The sequence below is a fragment of the Ovis aries genome, chromosome 19 (genome assembly GCF_016772045.2).
Source record: "Ovis aries strain OAR_USU_Benz2616 breed Rambouillet chromosome 19, ARS-UI_Ramb_v3.0, whole genome shotgun sequence".
NCBI lineage: Eukaryota > Metazoa > Chordata > Mammalia > Artiodactyla > Bovidae > Ovis > Ovis aries.
The window spans coordinates 21957867-21978780 of NC_056072.1; the positions used below are offsets into that span (position 1 = coordinate 21957867).

Here is a 20914-nt window from a genome sequence, read left to right on the forward strand (position 1 = left end):
TGATGTTGAGCATCTTTTCATGTGTTTGTTAGCCATCTGTATGTCTTCTTTGGAGAAATGTCTGTTTAGTTCTTTGGCCCATTTTTTGATTGGGTCATTTATTTTTCTGGAATTGAGCTACAGGAATTGCTTGTATATTTTTGAGATTAGTTGTTTGTCATTTGCTTCATTTGCTATTATTTTCTCCCATTCTGAAGGCTGTCTTTTCACCTTGCTTATAGTTTCCTTTGTTGTGCAGAAGCTTTTAAGTTTAATTAGGTCCCATTTGTTTATTTTTGCTTTTATTTCCAGTATTCTGGGAGGTAGGTCATAGAGGATCCTGCTGTGATGTATGTCTGAGAGAGTTTTGCCTATGTTCTTCTCTAGGAGTTTTATAGTTTCTGGTCTTACATTTAGATCTTTAATCCATTTTGAGTTTATTTTTTAGTATGGTGTTAGAAAGTGTTCTAGTTTCATTCTTTTACAAGTGTTTGACCAGTTTCCCCAGCACCACTTGTTAAAGAGATTGTCATCTCTCCATTGTATATTCTTGCCTCCTTTGTCAAAGAGAAGGTGACCGTAGGTGCATGGATTTATCTCTGGGCTTTCTATTTTGTTCCATTGATTTATATTTCTGTCTTTGTGCCAGTACCATACTGTCTTGATGACTGTGGCTTTGTAGTAGAGCCTGAAGTCAGGCAGGTTGATTCCTCCAGTTCCATTCTTCCTTCTCAAGATTGCTTTGGCTATTGAAGATTTTTTGTATTTCCATACAAATGGTGAAGTTATTTGTTCTAGCTCTGTGAAAAATACCATTGGTAGCTTGATAGGGATTGCATTGAATGTATAAATTGCTTTGGGTAGTATGCTCATTTTCACTATATTGATTCTTCTGATCCATGAACATGGTATATTTCTCCATTGATTAGTGTCCTCTTTGATTTCTTTCACCAGTGTTTTATAGTTTTCTATATATAGGTCTTTAGTTTCTTTAGGTAGATATATTCCTAAGTATTTTTCTCTTTTTTTTTTTGCAATGGTGAATGCGAATTGTTTCCTTGATTTCTCTTTCTATTTTGTCATTATTAGTGTATAGGAATGCAAGGGATTTCTGTGTGTTGATTTTACATCCTGCAACTTTATTATATTCATTGATTAGCTCTAGTAATTTTCTGGTGGAGTCTTCAGGGTTTTCTATGTAGAGGATCATGTCATCTGCAAACAGTGAGAGTTTTACTTCTTCTTTTCCAATTTGGATTCCTTTTATTTCTTTTTCTGCTCTGATTGCTGTGGCCTAAACTTCCAAAACTATGTTGAATAGTAGTGGTGAGAGTGGGCACCCTTGTCTTGTTCCTAACTTTAGGGGAAATGCTTTCAATTTTTCACCATTGAGGATAATGTTTGCTGTGGGTTTATCATATATCGCTTTTATTATGCTGAGGTATGTTCCTTCTGGTCCTGCTTTCTGGAGAGTTTTTATCTTAAATGGATGTTGAATTTTGTCAAAGGCTTTCTCTGCATCTATTGAGATAATCATATGGCTTTTATTTTTCAATTTGTTAATGTGGTGTATTACATTGATTTGTGGATATTGAAGAATCCTTGCATCCCTGGGATAAAGCCCACTTGGTCATGGTGTATGATCTTTTTAATGTGTTGTTAGATTCTGATTGCTAGAATTTTGTTAAGGATTTTTGCATCTATGTTCATCAATGATATTGGCCTGTAGTTTTCTTTTTTTGTGGCATCTTTGTCAGGTTTTGGTATTAGGGTGATGGTGGCCTCATAGAGTGAGTTTGGGAGTTTACCTTCCTCTGCAATTTTCTGGAAGAGTTTGAGTAGGATAGGTGTTAGCTCTTCTCTAAATTTTTGGTAGAATTCATCTGTGAAGCCGTCTGGACCTGGGCTTTTGTTTGCTGAAGATTTCTGATTACAGTTTCAATTTCTGTGCTTGTGGTGGGTCTGTTAAGATTTTCTATTTCTTCCTGGTTCAGTTTTGGAAAGTTTTACTTTTCTAGGAATTTGTCCATTTCTTCCACTTTGTCCATTTTATTGGCATATAATTGCTGATAGTAGTCTCTTATGATCATTTGTATTTTTGTGTTGTCTGTTGTGATCGCTCCATTTTCATTTCTAATTTTATTGATTTGATTTTTCTCCCTTTGTTTCTTGATGAGTCTGGCTAATGGTTTGTCAGTTTTATTTATCCTTTCAAAGAACCAGCTATTGGCCTTGTTGATTTTTGCTATGGTCTCTTTTGTTTCTTTTGCATTTATTTCTGCCCTAATTTTTAAGATTTCTTTCCTTCTACTAACCCTGGGGCTCTTCTTCCTTTTCTAGTTGCTTTATGTGTAGAGTTAGGTTATATATTGACTTTTTCTTGTTTCTTGAGGTATGCCTGTATTGCTATGAACTTTCCCCTTAGCACTGCTTTTACAGTGTCCCACAGGTTTTGGGTTGTTGTGTTTTCATTTTCATTAGTTTCTATGCATATTTTGATTTCTTTTTGATTTCTTCTGTGATTTGTTGGTTATTCAGAAGTGTGTTGTTCAGCCTCCATTTGTTGGAATTTTTCATAGTTCGTCTCCTGTTTATTCTTAAGTGAAAAAAGCAGATGCCCTATGCTGAGAGAAGCACGTTTGGAGAAACACATCTAACAAGCGGTGTTATTTCAGCTCTATCCCGAAGCTGATGAATCTTTATTTTTTAAAAATATGAACTCTCAACTCAGTTTCCCTTGGGCCTAGCCATTTTCTTGCAGTGAACTTGTGAAATATGGAAGGGCTTGTGCTGTTCAAAGTGGAACAGTGGAATGATTTCTTTAAAAATATGATACCATATCAGCTCATAAGGGGCACATGGCTGAGTGGCTGAGTGGGAGCCTGGAACCAGATGGCCTGGATTTGAACCCTGGTTCCTCTCATTACTAGCTGTGTTACACAGGGCAGGCAATTTAACCTTTCTGTTCTTTGAGTCTTCATCTGTAAGATGGCCCTGATGATGGGGTGTCCAACATCCCTAGCCTGTGCTCATGCCTGGCACAGTTGTTAATAGCTGCCCTATTCACTCCCCAAGGTATCCTTATTTGGACAATTGATTATATAGTTGCCCTCCCAATAATAGAACCTACATCAGAATATCATTTTAAAAATTCAAAACATTACAACAATACCTGATTCTAATATGTGCTCAGTAAATATTAGCTGCTATTATTAGCTGTTACAGTTGGAATCAGTGTTTTAAGTGACCAGTTTTATGTATTATCTCCCAAAGCAAGAACTGTTTCTGTAGTCCTTGGGCTATGAAAGGGACATATTTTTTTTGAAGATGGAGGACCATGGACACTGTGAGCAAGTTAACATCGTGTTGAGAATTCTCTTCCTTTTTAGCCGGGCGTGGGCGAAACAAGTAGCATGGAGGAAATGACTGTTTTCATTCATTTCTCTAACAGGGTAATCACCATACAGTGCATGCTGGTTTTACAGAGAAAATACTGCGGGGGTTGTTAATTTGGACTGTGTGTTTAATGTGCTATTCTTTCCAATCTGATCTCTAGTTTCCTTTCTTTGACCTTTCTCTGGGTGTCACCCTCTTTTTCCTCTCCTCATGCAACATCTAAAGCTAATTGCAGTCCCTTATGTTGGTCCTTGTGCTGGGGGTTGAATAAAATTACACATAACTGAAACAGCTTTATTTGAAGTACTGGTTTCAGCCACCCACTCTTAAAATCCCTGGTCACATTTGACATCAGGTAACTGAAGTGAATTTTTTTTTTTTTTTACTTTGTTTTTCACAAATGTGCCTTGGTTAGAGGTGCAGCTAGTCTGGAAGAGTCAAACTGGACAAGCAGAGGGGTGGGATGAACCTTGACTTCTGGGTTGGTCACTTGCTATCTGTGTGACCTGGATCTGTCCATTTATTCCATCTTTCTGAGCTTCACTATTCTTCATCCCTGAGGTGGGGATCATGATCCTTTCTGCTTCCCAAAGCTTTTCTGAGGATCAAATGAGGGAAGAGATATTATGGTAGTATGCTCTAAGCAAATGTAGGCAGAGTTCCTTTTTAAAAAGTATTTGTGTATTTGACTGCATCAGGTCTTAGATGAAGCCTGTGGGATCTTCATTGCATCCTGCAGGCTCTTTAGTTGGTGTATACAGGCTCTCTAGTTGCTGCACGTGGGCTTAGTTGTCCTGCAGCTTGTGAGATCTTAGTTCCCCAACCAGGGATGGAGCCCACGTCCCCTGCACTGCAAGGCTATTCTTACCTGCTGGACCACTAGGGAAATCCCAGAGTTCCTTTCTTGAAAAACAGTTGAGGTGATTGGAAAGAAATTCATTTTAGGAGACACACAAGCAGACACTAGAAGAAAAGGGTTAAAAAAACTGCTCCTGTTGGTGTGTTTCTGAGCTGCCTATTGCTGTAGTACTGGCTGATTTAACAAGGGCATTGCTTTAACATGCATGAAGTACTTCAGATCGGCAATAAGATCATTTTTCTTTAATCCTGAACTTGAGAATGCCAAAATTAAGCCTATGGAAACCTGGATGATAAGATAGCTTAAAGGCTTGATGAGAAGTCAGGTGTGCAGAGAGCCTAGCTTTTAGCCAGTCAGGGCGAGGATGACTTAGCTCTCAAGGGAAGATGCATGCTTCTAAGGATCAGGAGGTGGAGAATGAAACTTGTCCTTTTAAACTTGAAACCCCGTATAAATAAACTTCCTAGGAAGCTTTTGACTCCTAACATTTGGGGGCTCTGAAAGTTTTTTCTTCTTTTAGCTTATTCTGGTGTGTGCTTTCTCTCATTTAACTTAAAAATTGTTCCTACTATAGAAAATATCAAACATGCAGAAGTTGAGAGAGTGGTGTATTAAATCTCCATGTCCTTCCTACCCAGACTTAATAATTATCAGCGTCGGGAAGATCCCCTAGAGAAGGAAATGGCAATCCACTCCAGTATTCTTGCCTGGAGAATCCCGTGGACAGAGAAGCCTAGTAGGTTACAGTCCACGGGGTCGCAAAGAGTTGGACACGACTGAGCAACTTCACCTTCACATGGCTAATTTAGTTTCATCTGTATTTCCATCCACTCATCTCTGCTGTCCTTCTCCCCTGGATTGTTTGAAGTTGATTCCATATCTCATAGTTTATTTAAAATACCATCATTTAAAAATTTGTTTATTTTCATTAAAATAGCTTTAATGTGGTATAATTTGCATAAATTGTACATTTTTAATGTGTACAATTTGACCAGTTTATATATATAAATAATTATGTGTGTGTGTGCTGTGCACAGTCATGTCTGACTCTTTGCAGTCCCATGAACTATAGCCTGCCAGGTTCCTCTGTCCATGGAATTTTCCAGGCATGAATACTGGAATGGGTTGCCATGTCCTTCTCCAGGGGATCTTCTTGACCCAAGGATCAAACCTTTATCTCTTGTAGCTCCTGCATTGGCAGGCGGATTCTTTACTGCTCTACCAACTGAGTATAACTGTATATATTGATCAAAAAATAAATATATATACACACGTATCCATGAAACCACCATAGTATAGGTAGTGAACATAACCATCACCCCAAAATTTCCTTATGCCCTTGGTAATGGCTCCACTTTGTCCTTTCTGCCTCTAATCCTTGAGCAATTGCTAGTCTGCTTTCTGTCATAGTAGATTAATTTGTATTTTGTATGTTTTAGAGTTCTAGATGAATGGAATGTACAGTGTGTACCTATTTTTTTTTCTAGCTTCTCTCACAATGGCATAGTTTCTATTTATTTAACAAATATCGTTGTGCTCCTATTGGGTACCATTTTGGAAGTTGCAGGACCTCTTAGGAGACAGTTGTAATAGTCCAGGTGGAACATGGAGCAGGTGGTTTGGAGCAGGGTGGTTACTATGGAGATGATAGCTGCCATCCATTTGAGATCTGCTTTGGAGGTAGAGCTCATCAGACCAGCTGGATGTGGGGGTGAGGGAGAGGGAGGAATCAAGAATTTCTCCTCAGGATTCTTGCTTGAGCAGATGGGTAGGATGTAGTGAAATGGAGGAAGACTCTGAGAAATAGGCCTGACTTTGTCCTAATTTCATCCTTTACTGGTTGTCCATTGCTTTTTCAAAGTTATTATTATCATTGGTTGATCTGAGGCAGTATCAAATCTGCAGATGAAAACAGTATTTAGTGTTTAAGATATTCACCAAATTGCTAGGTCTTCTCACAAATGTTTTTAAATACAGGCCAGCTGCCATTGTCAAATTGAAGATAGTGAATTTCAGTTTTCTCCTCGGGCATTTGTGATGTCATTTGTACCAGGAAAGGGGAACAGAGAGTAGTGCAAAGTCAAATAATATTTTCACTATGTATGTGTATATGTATATAAGTAATTGAAATGTTTAGTTTTCACCTAAAAAGCAATAAGTATGCAAACAGGAAACTGATCAATACCAGGGAAAAAGATTAAGTAGAAACTGAGTAAGCACAGATATTGGATTTAACAAAGACTTAAAAGCAGCTATTATATTTAAAGGACTAAGAGAAAATATATTCAAGAATTGGTAGAAAATACTGTGTGAATCAACAGATAGAGACTCACAACAGACAAATAGAAAAGATAAAAGAACCATGTGAAATTTCTAGAATTGAAAATATAATAACTGAAATGAAGAGTTAACATGATAGCAGGTTAGAAATGGTAGGATGCCTGAATCAGTGACCTTGAAGGTAAGTCAAAAGAAAATTTCTAAACCAAACAACGGAGAGGGGGAAAAAAAAATTGAGACTGATCAACAGAGGCCTGTGTGATGGTATCAAACATTTGAACATGATTTTAATACATGCATAATAGGAGTCCCAGGTGGAGAAGGGAGCAAGAAAGGGACAAATCATTTTTACAAAATTATCTAAATACCAAACTTGATGAAAATTATCTACAGATCCAAGAACTTTAGTGAACTTCAACCAGGATAAACACAAATGAGAAGTATACCTAGACATGTCATAGTCACAGTGCTGAAAGACAAAATATTGAAGACAGCAAGATAGAAGTACCTTATCACATACAAGCCAACAATAGTGTGATTAGTGACTGTTTTCTCATCGGAAACCATGGAATTCAGAAAATGGTAGAGTGATATAGTCAAGAGGCTGGGGGAAAAAGAAACAAACTAAGACTTCTATATCTAGCAAAACTATCCTTTCAAAAATGAATGTGAAGGAAGTCTGACTTTGGTTCTAGGAAAGTGGAGTAGACATCGATTTCCTGTTCTTCCTACTAAATATGATTAAAACTCTGGACCCTATCTAGAAAAGGAGCATAAAAAGTCCCTGAAAGGTGTAAAGACGGCAGAGTAACTGCAGACCTTGGACCCTAGGAATGACATGGTGGTGAATTCCATAGATTTTTCTTTTTGCCCCATATATCCCAAACTTGGAGCTGAAGAAACCACCAACCTCCAGATGCCAAGAGGTGTAAACAAAGTCTCAAGAAAAGCCTACTCTCTCCAGTCAAAGGAGCAAGTAGGAAACAGTCTAAAAACACAGTACACTTCTAGTCAAAGACTTACTAAACCACCCTGCTCCATGTAGGCACCATAGAAAAACAACTGTTCTTCTGTGCCTGCACAGGCCAAGAGGGACCTCATGCACCCTCATCAGGCTGGTTGAGGTGCCATAATCCACCTGCCAGGATGGTGTCAGAGAAGGCCAGGTGGGGTGCCAGGGCTTTCATCATTGGCTGGCAGTAATGAGGCTGACCCTCCCCATGGTGCAAGTGGATGTTGTATGGGGGCCAAACTCTCACCTCCTCCAGCAGTAAGTGAAGAGTGTCCCTCCTGAGGTGACAATGGAGACCAAGTGGGGATCCTGGCCTTCTGCTTCCACCTGGTGGTAACAAGATGGCTCTCTCCCTTTTCCTGTCAATGTGGTGCCAGAGAAAGCCAACTGAAACAGAATGTTTAAGTAAGAGCCAGAGGGACTTCCCTGGTGGCACAGTGGATACGAATCCTCTTGCCAGTGCAGAGGACATGTATTTGATCTCTGGTCCGGGAGAATCCCACATGCCACAAAGCAACTAAACCTGCATGCCACAACCACTGAACCCACGCTCTAGAGCCTGCAAGCCACAACTGCAGAAACCTGTGCACCTAGAGCCCAGTGCTCCACAAGAGAAGCCACCGCAATGAGTGGAAGCCCATACAAAGCAATGAAGACCCAGCACAGCCAAAAACAAATAAATAATTTAAAACATTAAAATGAAGCTTAGTAGTACAATAATTTTGAAAAAAAGAGCCAGAGTCATGTAACATATAAACATTATCCAGGTTTCAAGTGAAAAATGAATTGTCATACCAAGAACAGGGGAGACACCAAACTAGATCAAAGAAAGACAGTCAGTAGATACTAACATGTTTGAAACAAATGAAAAAAGAGAATAGAAACTCTAGAAAGGAAATAGAAAATATAAATGGGAACTAAAAGCAAATTTTAGAACTGAAAAACAGAATAACCAAAATAAAAGCTTGGTGAATGGGTTCAGCAGCAGAATGAAAGGGACAGAGCTGGGGAAAAATTAGTGAACTGGAAACAAAAACAAATTATTCAGTATAAATATTGGAGAGAAAAGACAAAATGAATAAATGGTGTCTCAGGGAACTCTGTGATTGTTAAAAATGATCATCTAAACTTTTGTCTTGGGAATCCCAGAAGAGAGGGGAAAGAGCATGGGGTGAAAGGTTACCCAAAGAAATAATGGCTGAAAACGTCAAAAATTTGAGAGGAGACTTAAAGCTATAATCAAGAGGCTAAGTGAACATTAAATAGGATCATTGAAAAAGCAAGAGAGTTCCAGAAAAACATCTATTTCTGCTTTGTTGATTATGCCAAAGCCTTTGACTGTGTGGATCACAATAAACTGTGGGAAATTCTGAGAGAGATGGGAATACCAGACCACCTGACCAGCCTCTTGAGAACCTGTATGCAGATCAGGAAGCAACAGTTAGAACTGGACATGAAACAACAGACTGGTTCCAAATAGGAAAAGGAGTAGATAAAGGCTGTATATTGTCACCCTGGTTATTTAACTTCTATGCAGAGTACATAATGAGGAATGCTGGGCTGGAGGAAGCACAAGCTGGAATCAAGATTGCCGGGAGAAATATCAATAACCTCAGATATGCAGATGACACCACCCTTATGGCAGAAAGCGAAGAAGAACTAAAGAGCCTCAAGATGAAAGTGAAAGAGGAGAGTGAAAAAGTTGGCTTAAAGCTCAACGTTCAGAAAACTAAGATCATGGCATCTGGTCCCATCACTTCATGGGGAACAGATGGGGAAACAGTGGAAACAGACTTGCAGATGGTGATTGCAGCCATGAAATTAAAAGACACTTACTCCTTGGAGGGAAAGTTATAACCAACCTAGACAGCATTATAAAAAGCAGAGACATTACTTTGCCAACAAAGGTCCGTCTAGTCAAGGCTATGGTTTTTCCAGTGGTCATGTAAGGATGTGAGAGTTGGACTGTGAAGAAAGCTGAGCGCCGAAGAATTGATGCTTTTGAACTGTGGTGTTGAAGAAGACTCTTAAGAGTCCCTTGGACTGCAAGGAGGTCCAACCAGTCCATCCTAAAGGAGATCAGTCCTGGGATTTCTTTGGAAGGAATGATGCTAAAGCTGAAACTACAGTACTTTGGCCACCTCATGCAAAGAGTTGACTCATTGGAAAAGACTCTGATGCTGGGAGGGATTTGGGCCAGGAGGAGAAGGGGACGACAGAGGATGAGATGGCTGGATGGCATCACCGACTCAATGGACATGAGTTTGCGTGAACTCCAGGAGTTGGTGATGGACAGGGAGGCCTGGCGTGCTGCAGTTCATGGGATCGCAAAGAGTCGGAAATGACTGAGCGACTGAACTGAACTGAACAGAAAAAATCCATACCAAGACATATAATAATTGAACTTCTGAAAACCAGAGACAGAAAATCTTAAGAAAGCCAAAGAAAATCAACACAACCTGTAGGGGATAAGCCAGTGTGAATGACACTGTGTGGGTTTCTCATCAGAGATCCTACCAAAGGGCAGAAGAAGTGACGCAATACTTTCCTGCTATATTCCTTATGGTACATGCTAAGTTGCTTCATCCTGTCTGACTCTTTGCGATGCTCTGGACTGCAACCAACCAGTCTTCTCTGTCCATGGGATTCTCCTGGCAAGAATACTGGAGTGGGTTGCCACGCCCTGCTCCAAGGGATCTTCATGACCCAGGAATTGAACTCAGGTCTCCTGTATTGCAGGTCAATTCTTTACCCCAGAGACACTGGGAAAGCCCCATATTCCTTATGGACATGATATTTTTTTATATGTTGAAAACTGCCAACCCAGAATCCTTTATCTAGTGAAATGTCTTTTAGGAATAAGAAAAAAATCAAGACATTTTCAATTGAAGGAAAACTACAGAATCTGTCATCAGCAGACCTATCCTAAATGAATGTCTAAAGGAAGTTCCCCAAACAGAAAGGAAATAATTCAAGAAAGAACCTTTGAACATCAGGATGGGAGAAAGAACATAGTAAGAAAAGTATGGATACATATAGTAGGCTGTCCTCTCAAGATTTCCAAGGTTTGTTTGATGGTTGAAGTAGAAACTATGATGTTGATGTGTTTCTAAATATGTTTGGAAGAAATATTTAATGCAGTTATAAACAGGGGAAGCTAAAAAGACATAAAGGGAGGTAAATTTTCTGTACTTCACTGGAATTGGTAAAATAATACCAGTAGACTAATATTTTATATCTTATCACAGTTTTATATGTATAAAGTAAGTATTATATATATTTAATACTTGTACAGTAATGTATACTATATAATATATATTTAAGTTATATGTTTAATTAATATACATATATTAAATATATATGTAAAACTGTAATTAAGCATTGTAAGTGAATGCTTTTGAACTGTGGTGTTGGAGAAGACTCTTGAGAGTCCCTTGGACTGCAAGGAGATCCAACCAGTCCCTTCTGAAGGAGATCAGCCCTGGGATTTCTTTGGAGGGAATGATGCTAAAGCTGAAGCTCCAGTACTTTGGCCACCTCATGCGAAGAGTTGACTCATTGGAAAAGACTCTGATGCTGGGAGGGATTGAGGGCAGGAGGAGAAGGGGACGACTGAGAATGAGATGGCTGTATGGCATCACTGACTCGATGAATGTGGGTCTGAGTGAACTCTGGGAGTTGGTGATGGACAGGGAGGCCTGGCGTGCTGTGATTCATGGAGTCGCAAAGAGTCGGACATGACTGAGTGACTGAACTGAACTGAACTGAACTGAAATGAATAAGAATGAATTTCTTTAGAGAAATCTTTCTGCCACAGGAAGGCAGAAAAAAGAAAACAAAAAGTAGAGAACAGACAAAAGCAACAACAAAATAGCAGTCTTAAGTCCTAAAATATCAGTAATTTCATTGAAAGCACAATGGTCTAAATATTAAAAGGCACATTGGCAATGTGGATTAAAAAACATAACCTAACTAGATACAGTTCTACAAAAAACTCACTTCAAACATAATGGTATAATAGATTGAAAACAAAATGATGGGAAAAGATGTTTTATGTAAACATTAATCAGAAAACAGCAAGAATGGCTATTTTAATGTTGTATAAAGTAGACTTCAAAGCAAAATCACCAGAGTCAGGGAAGGGCATTGTTTGATGATAAAACAATCAATGTACCAAGAGGATGTAATAATGCTAAATATGCATGCCTCAGAAAAGAGCTGAAACCTATGAAGCAAGAACTGATTAAACTGAAAGGAAAATAGTCTAACCTGCAGTTTTAAGTGGAGATGATTATGCTCATTTTTCAGCAATTGGTAGTATAACTAGATAGAAAATCAGCAAAGATATAGAAGAACTCAACACCGTCATCAGCTTTCACATGGGTTCTTATCTGTTTCTGAGCAGTATCTCTGTATTCAGTGTGTATTTTTACTTTGATTCTTGAATACTAGTGGTGGAGGTCATTCGGGCACGGCAGCCTCTCTTCTTACCAGGTATTAGGCAGAAAGGTGAGGTATTCAGACACTACAGTCTGTAGCTCCTTTAAGTTTTAACCTGCTTCCCTGGTGACTCAGTGGTAAGAAATCCACCTTCAATGCAGGAGACCCAGGTTCGATCTCTGGTCTGGGACAATCCCCTGGAGAAGGGAATGACAGCCCACTCCAGTATTCTCTCCTGGAGAATTCCATGGACAGGGGAGCCTGGCGGTCTACAGTCCAGGGGTTGAGAAGGAATCAGATACTACTTGGCAACTAAACAAAAACAGACTTGACTGTGAGAGATGATGTTAATTTGATTTATTGATCCTTTCTTCAGCAAAAAGAAATGGAGGCATTTCCCGTTTATGTTAGTTTCCTAGGGCTGCTGTAACAAATTACCACAAACTTGGTGGCCTGAATAAACAAATTTTATTCTCTCAAAATTTTGGTGGCTAGAAGTCTGAGACCAAGGTCCTGGCAGGGCCATATTCCCTTCAGAGTCTCTAGAATCCTCCCTTGTCTCTTCCTAGCTTCTGGCAGTTCCCCGGAACCCTTGGCATTCTTTGGCTTGTAGCTATATCAGCCCAGTCTCTGCCTCCATCTTCACATGACCTTCTCTGTGTCCTTTCCTCCTGTTACAAGGACACCAGTCACTGGATTCAGAGCTCACCATAATCCAATATGACTTTGTCTTAACTAACACAAAATTTACAAATGTGCATGCTCCCTATTTCCAAATTTGGTCATGTGCTGAGGCTTTGGGTGACCATGAACTTGAGGGAGGAGTCACTATTCAACTCGTTATACACTGCTAGTAATTTTTCTGTTTTTTTTGTTTATTTTGCAAAGTGGTAAGCATTTCAAACAGATGTAGCTAATCCTATAATCCTGCATCATGTTTTCTGGCAAAAATAGTTTTATTTATAAGGATCGGCTGAGCAGTTACCTAGAGGACTGTATTAACTGCTGTGGTCTTATCAGCCTGGGGTGACTCTCATTAGGACTTGTGTGTCACTTTGTTGAATGTCATTTTTATTGATTGAAGATTTGGTTCATATGAGATGGTGATGAAAGGGAACTATTTTGTTCTCACTCCTTCCTGTTAGCAAATCAGCTCCTTCTTGTTCTTGGATCTAACTTGAGAAAAGAATTGAATCTTGCATGCCAGCATATACTGTGAGCAACTTTAATCAGAATTTAGATCGTCATTTGGTACATTATAACCCAGCATGCAGAGAACCACCCGAAGCAGTGCAATGCAAGAATCCCCAAGAAAGAAATTTAATGTAGGAGAGAGTGGCCATTCTGTCGGATAACAACACAGTTATAAATGCTTTCATCTCTGCTTTGGTGAATTCTGGGTGATTATGCTACTTCTATACAATAATAAACTCACCAAGCAGATTCTGTTGTAATGGCTGTCGGATTCCAGATATTCCTGGAAAGGATGCTGTGGTGTGAAGTCATTATTTTCAGCTGTAGTTCTTCTCATTTATAGCTTGCCCATTTGTAATCAATAAAAGTTTAACAGTGTAACATAAAGCAGTTAAGGGCATGGAAATAACTTTGGCCTTGCAATGGAATGAAGGATAGCCAGTGACTTGGTCTTTGACAATTTTTAAGTACATGAAAATGCTTTGAAAAAAACATGAAGTTCTGCTCACAAGTTGTTTTCTTGGAAAACAATAACGTACTGTTTTCCGATCAGCGTATTAACTATGCTTGGAGAAAACATGGTTCTTTTAGGTTCTGCCACTTAGATCTGGGCCTTTGACAGGGAAAAGGAGAACTGAGATTTCATGTTGGCTCACACAGTAAAGAATCTGCCTGCAATGCAGGAGACCTGGTTTTGATCCCTGGGTCAAGAAGATCCCCTGGAGAAGGGAATGGCATACCCACTCCTGTATTCTTGACTGGAGAATCCCATGGGCAGAGGAGCCTGGTGGGCTACAGTCCATGAGAATGAGAAGAGTTGAACACGACTAAGCAACTCACACTTTGAAAGAAAAAAGAAAACTGAAATAAGAAGCACTGTTCAGTTCAGTTCAGTTCAGTGCAGTTCAGTCGCTCAGTCGTGTCCCGACTCTTTGTGACCCCATGAATCGCAGCATGCCAGGCCTCCCTGTCCATCACCAACTCCTGGAGTTTATTCAAACTCATGTCCATCGAGTTGGTGATGCCATCCAGCCATCTCATCCTCTGTCGTCCCCTTCTCCTCCTGCCCCTGATCCCTCCCAGCATCAGGTTCTTTTCCAATGAGTCAACTCTTTGCATGAGGTGGCCAAAGTACTGAAGTTTCAGCTTTAGCATCAGGCCTTCCAATGAACACCCAAGACTGATCTCCTTTAGGATGGACTGGTTGGACCTCCTTGCAGTCCAAGGGACTCTCAAGAGTCTTCTTCAACACCGCAGTTCAAAAGCATCAATTCTTCGGCGCTCAGCTTTCTTCACAGTCCAACTCTCACATCCATACATGACCACTGGAAAAACCATAGCCTTGACTAGACGGACCTTTGTTGGCAAAGTAATGTCTCTGCTTTTTATTATGCTGTCTAGGTTGGTTATAACTTTCCCTCCAAGGAGTAAGTGTCTTTTAATTTCATGGCTGCAATCACCATCTGCAGTGATTTTGGAGCCCAAGGAAATAAAGTCTGACACTGTTTCCACTGTTTCCCCATCTATTTCCCATGAAGTGATGGGACCTGATGCCATGATCTTCATTTTCTGAATGTTGAGCTTTAGGCCAACTTTTTCACTCTCCTCTTTTACTTTCATCAAGAGGCTTTTTAGTTCCTCTTCACCTTCTGCATAAGGGTGGTATCATCTGCATATCTGAGGTTATTGATATTTCTCATGTCAATCTTGATTCCAGCTTGTGCTTTCTCCAGCCCAGCGTTTCTCATGATGTACTCTGCATATAAGTTAAATAAGCAGGGTGACAATATATAGCCTTGACATACTCGTTTTCCTATTTGGAACCAATCTGTTGTTTCATGTCTTTTGTTCTAGCTGTTGCTTCCTGACCTGCGTATAGGTTTCTCAAGAGGCAAGTCAGGTGGTCTGGTATTCCCATCTCTTTAAGAATTTTCCACATCTGTATCATTGGTTGTTTTTGTATAACAAAGGAAAAGCACAAAACTCTTATCCCTCTCAGACTTCCCAGATGTGGTTCTGGTTTGTAGGAGTTTACTGGTAGCTCCCAGATGCTCTTTGCATGGCCAACCTAATCATGAGGCTTTTGACCCTGGCAACAAAAACTTTACAGCGTTCATTTCTATTGTAGTTTTTCCAAAGCCCTCTTTAGAAGAAATAGTCTTACATCTCGGCTTGCTCTTTCTGGTTTCAGTTCTCATTATAGTGGAAGCCACCATTCAGTTTCCTATACTCTTGGTCTCTAAGCTCTGGAACCAGGCTGTCTCAGGGTGAATCCTCATTCTGACACTTGCTTAATATCAGAAGTTGTTACAGAAGTCACGTAAGTTAATACTTGCAAAATACTTAGAGCCCTACTTGGTTCATAATAAGCACTATATAAATGTTTTTGAAAAAGATAAACTACATTCTTTGTCTTGATTGTGATGGTGGGTATATGATTATACATTTGTCAAAACTCATTAGAAGTGTACATTTAAGCATTGTAGAAGTTTATATAAATTATACCTCAGTAAACCTGACCTAAAATTTTTCTGGAGAGAAAAATTATATCTATTTATTCAGCTAGGAAAGGGTTTATAAGATGTTGCAGAGTAGGATTTTAAAAACATAACTCAAAGAGGCTTGCCACTCTAGGTCTGCAGGCCAGTTATAATGCAGGATAAAGTTGCCTGTCAGCATGAGAAGCTGATGTAAGAGATGTTGCCAGGCAGCCAATTAGTCATCTAGGAAGGAAACCCTGTAGGGGTTTGGGTTGCTTAAGGTAGTCACAGAGTTTATCAAAGAGTGGGAACTTGAGCTGGACCTCAGAGGATATAGGATTTGGAAGGCATTTGAGAAGGTGCATGGGTGCAGATGCAAGACTGAGGGACAGAAAAGCATGTGCCCCATTTAGGAAACCATGAGAGAGCTGGCTGGATTAAAATAAATGCTCTAAGGATGGAGAAGGAAATGACTACCCATACCAGCATTTTTGCCTGGAGAATTCTCATGGACAGAGGATCCTGGTGGACTACAGTCTGTGGTGTTGCAAAAAGTCATACACAATTGAGTGATTAACACACACTCTCTCTCTGTCCTTGGAGGGGCAGCTGTACTATCTGAGCTAATGAGTTCTTTTGTTTTCATCCACAGAAAGGCCCCCCTTCTGGGAAAGACCGGGTGAAGAAAGGTGGATCCTACATGTGCCATAAAGTAAGTTGAGTCACTAACCTCTGCTTTGGTGTTAAAACAGCAGGTTTATGGGTCCATTGTAATCATTAACCCCCAAATGTCCCATCCATGTCTATTAATACATCTCCATCAAAGCAAGAAAAACAAATAAGTTTGGGCACAGGCATGGCAATAAGTGATGCAAGAAGCAGAGATTATAAACGGTCTGTTGTCAACCATATTCCATCTGTTGTATTGTGACCCTTTGAGAGATCTTTGTTGTCCCACGAATCTGGGTGGACTGTATACCTTTTCCATCATGGAAGTCTGGAACCACACCCTTAATTTATTTGAGGCTCCAGATATTTTTTTGGCTTCTCTATTGCTATTAAGGTAAGAATTATAGATGGAGGGTAGATTGTGGTATGTTGAAATGGAAACATCCCAGATGTTCTTGGTATATAGAATGTGCTTTGTAGAATAAACATTAATCTCAGAGAATGCTTTTTCTCTTTGGGCTGTAATGTTAGTGTCAGAGACAGTTGTCCTTGGCTAGTAGAAGTGACTCAGTGTTTCATGAGTAGCCTTTTTTAAGGAGTTCAGAAATTGAATAGCACGCCTCTCCCTTTTTTTCTTTAAGTCATGTATTTTTAGTGTCTCCAGCACTTCAACTTCTGTCTTTCTATCCCTATGCAAAGATGGCATTTCGCAGATTGTTCCTCCATGAAGCATCCTATGATAATTCAGTCAGTCTAGGCAGTTAGAGACTTAAAATACCCTGTAATGGCTCCAAATTAAGTTATTAATTTGATAATCGAGGCATTGTCAAACTTTGCCTTAAAATAATGGTTCTCAAACTTTATTGCACATTAGAATCATCTGGGATCTATAAAAAGTACTGACGCCTGTTTGCTCACTCACCTTATCCTGATTTAATTTTTCTGTATTATGACCTGGGCATCAGGATTTTAAAGCTGTCAGGGTGATCATAACATACATCAAAGTTTGGGAACCACTGGCCTAGAAAGACTCTCTTTAAATTATGTGTATGAGAGAGTTCATAGGTGTGTGTGTCTTCTTCATTTCTTAGAATTTTTAATATAATCATTTAGATGGAATTTCAGAGTTGATTCAAACTATGCTTTATACCTATCTTTATAACAAGATGTAGACAAATTTATCTTTAAAATTCTAATTTTAAATTAAAAGCATTGCCCTAGGCCATTCAAGTAGTTTAAAATGTTCATGTACCCATCTGTCTGTAGTCCCAGATTTTTTTTCTCTGATTCAAGCTGTTACTGCAGGTGTATCTGAATCCTCTTGCTGGGGAACCAGACTTCCATGAAAAACAGGTGAATCTCTTTTTGCACAGCAGTAGTTCAAAACTCTAGTTGCCACCAGTTATGTCTCTGACATATGGCACTTTTCTAAATTGATAATCCATTTACTCTATAAGAACTGAGGACCAAAAGATTTTTTCTTCACAGATAAGTGGAGTAAATGAAACTTGTAAAAAACATTTCAAGTATGAATACCAGAATATTCCAGTGCCATACATATGAATATGTCTACTTTACCATTTCATTTTGCTTGCTTATTTTAAATGTTTTAAATTTTTATAAGCTTCTTAGTTTATGCTTTTAAAATATCTTTAATCCCAATACATGTTTTTAATAAATACAGTTACATGGCAGAGTTGATTTTTGTACATTTGTGTTGTGTAACCTTGTTAAACTCATCTGTATTAGTAATGTTTTTGTAGATTCTATTGTATTTTCTACATAAGTGGTTATACCAACTGGGAGCATAGACAGTTTTACTTCTTCCTTTTTAATTTGGATATCTTTTATTACTTTCTCTTCCTGTATTTCTCTCTGGCTAGAACCTCCAGTATATTGTTGAATAGGAGTGATAAGTACAACAGTCTTACCTAATTTTTGATCTTAGAAGAAAGACATTCAGCTTTTCAAAATTAGCTATGATATAAGCTATAGTGTTTTCAAAGCTGCCCTTTACCAGCTTGAGCAACTTTCCTTCTAGTCTTAGATTTTTGAGAGTTTTTATCAGAAACGGATGTGGATTTTGCCAGATGTTTCTTTGAAGCTATTGAGATGTTTATGTGGTTTTTCTTTTTTAGTCTGTTAATATGATAAATTTATTTGTTTGTTGTTGATTAATCTTTGGGAGTTTGTGTCTTTCAAGGAATGAATCCATTTCATCTGAGTTAATGAATTTATTCACATAATCTTTGCATTTTCACTTGCTGTTTAGACCATTTACATTTAACATGATTATTGTTATGGTTGGGTTTAAATTTGCCGCCTTGAGATTTGTTTTTCTCTTTGTCTCATCTGTTCTTTTCCATTTGCTCTCTCTCTTGTTTTTTAAACTTTTTTGGATTAAGTTGTTTTAATCACTTCATTGTCTCTTCTTTGGCTTATTAGCTTTAACTCTTTGTTTTAAAATTTTTGTAGTTGATTTAGAGTTTATATTACACATCTGTAACTATTCTTAGTCACTTTTAAGGATAAGTTTTAATTTAGTCAGGATCAGAGGGATGGAGAGAGTGTTCCAGAATAGAGAATAGCAGAGTGGGGAAAACTGAGTGGGAACTGCAAGATTTTCCAGAGAGAAGTGGCAACTCTAGGATCTCAGTCAAATTAATTGTAAATGATGTAGGTATGTAACCTCAGTCTGGTTATTTTGGCGAGGTCAAGGAAATAGCACAGTGTTGATTGTGAATTACTTTCAGAGTGCTTATTCTTTCCACTAGATTAAGAGTGACAGCTTTAACTGCCACTAGGTATAGTGAGTGCATTAAACTGTGGAGTCTAGAATTAGATCTGGGTTGGAATTCTGTTAACTTCTCTTTGCTAGTTTTTGCCTGAAACTTTAGACAAATTACTTAATCTTTCTAAGTCTCAGTTTTCACATATGTAAAATGTGCATCATAATTGCAGCTACTGTAAGGTTTTTATGAGGAACAAATGTACCAAGCAAATGTCTGTGCACACATGCCTAGCTCATGGTAAAGACTCAGTAAGTTAGTTGCTGCTAATGCCATCATTCTTTGTGTTTTTTTTTTTTTTTTAAAACAATAAAAATTTATGTTCTCACAGTTCTGGAGGCTAGAAGTCCAAGATTCAGGTGTTACCAGTCTGTTTTCTTGAGGTCTCACTGCTTGGTTTAAAGATGACAGCCTTCTGTCTGTGTTCTTGTAAGGTCTCTCCTCCATGCATGCAGGGGTCTTCATGTCCTAATCTCCTCTTCTTACAAGAATGCCACTCAGATTGAATGAAGGACCATCCTAACAGCTTACTTTTAATGTAATTATCACCTTAAAATCCTACTTCCAAACAGTCACATTCTGAGGTACCAGGGGTTAGGGCTTCAAACATAAGAACTTGGAGGACATAATTCTTTCCAAACAGTGCCATCATTCTTAATAATCATCTTTATTAAGATTGTCTCCCCTTCATCTTCTCTTCTGAATCAAGAACCAGCAAGTGAACTACTAACTAGATAGGCAGAATCCTAGAAATAATTCTTATGGCAAAGGTGAAAATCAGTAAAAGAAAGAAAACCAATAAAAAGAGTAGTTAATTCATTTTGAAAAAAAAATCACCTTAATTAGAAGGTGACTTATTTTTGATCATTATCAGGGGCAGTCTGCATGACTAAAGTAAGCACTGATGATTATTTCTGACTTTTTGAGAGTCCGTCCAAAATATGCCTTCAGTAAGGATAAGAGCACAGAAAGAACAACTGTGAGTCAACATGGTGTTAAGAGCACAGATTCTAGAATGGAATTGAAAAAACTCTAATCCTAGATTCATGGCTATAAGCCATGTGGTCTTAGGAACACCATTACCATACTTGTGCCTCATTTTTTTTCTTGTATACATGATGCACATATAATAATACCTACCTCAGGGTTATTAGAAGGATTAAGTCACTTAATACATGTGAAGATTTTAGAACAGTTCACATAGTAAGTACTCAAGAACTATAGTTGTTTTTGAAGTTGTTAGATTAATTCCCGTGACATCTTTAGAGCCTAACTCACAACACTGAGGAAATTCTACTTGCTGCCCCCACAACCCCACCATTTTACACCAAGATTACTAGCAAAAGGAGTTGATCAAGTGTACTGACAAGGGCAGTGGATGGGAAATTGAGAGACCTGGGTTCTACTGTGTCATTTTTCTGCAATCATTTTGTTCTTAATGAGCTACAGATGCCTCAGAACTATTCTTTATACCTAAACCTCTTCCTCTCATGAAAGCCATATTGCCATCCCACTTGACTCCAGTGCCCCAAGGCTAGTAAGCCATTATCTTAAATGGATTGTTCTTGAATCCAGGCTCCCGTGCTGAGTGCAGCTATCCAGATCAATTCCACACAGTAATTAGCTATTTTGATGAAATGGGGCTAAAACAGGTCCTCACCACTACCTCTGTTCTTAATTAATAAAATGACCTATATTTTAGCCACTCAAAGTCCTAACATCATTAATAACCATTTTTGATGCTAAAAGTAGAGTTGGAAAAAAAGAAAGAGCAATGAGGACATATAAAATCAGGCCATTTTCCTCTTTGATTATG

At 38.7% G+C, this 20914-nt stretch overlaps 1 protein-coding gene across 4 annotated transcripts in view; it reads left to right on the forward strand.

Annotated features, from left to right (window-relative positions):
• SUMF1 (sulfatase modifying factor 1) overlaps positions 1–20914 on the forward strand; it is a 98930-nt gene that overhangs the window by 68125 nt on the left and 9891 nt on the right. For all 4 annotated transcript variants that reach the window (XM_004018312.5, XM_042235927.1, XM_042235925.2 and 1 more), the window contains one exon: positions 16293–16352. In XM_004018312.5, coding sequence (XP_004018361.2) covers positions 16293–16352 — 60 coding nt within the window. The remainder of the gene's footprint in view (positions 1–16292; positions 16353–20914) is intronic.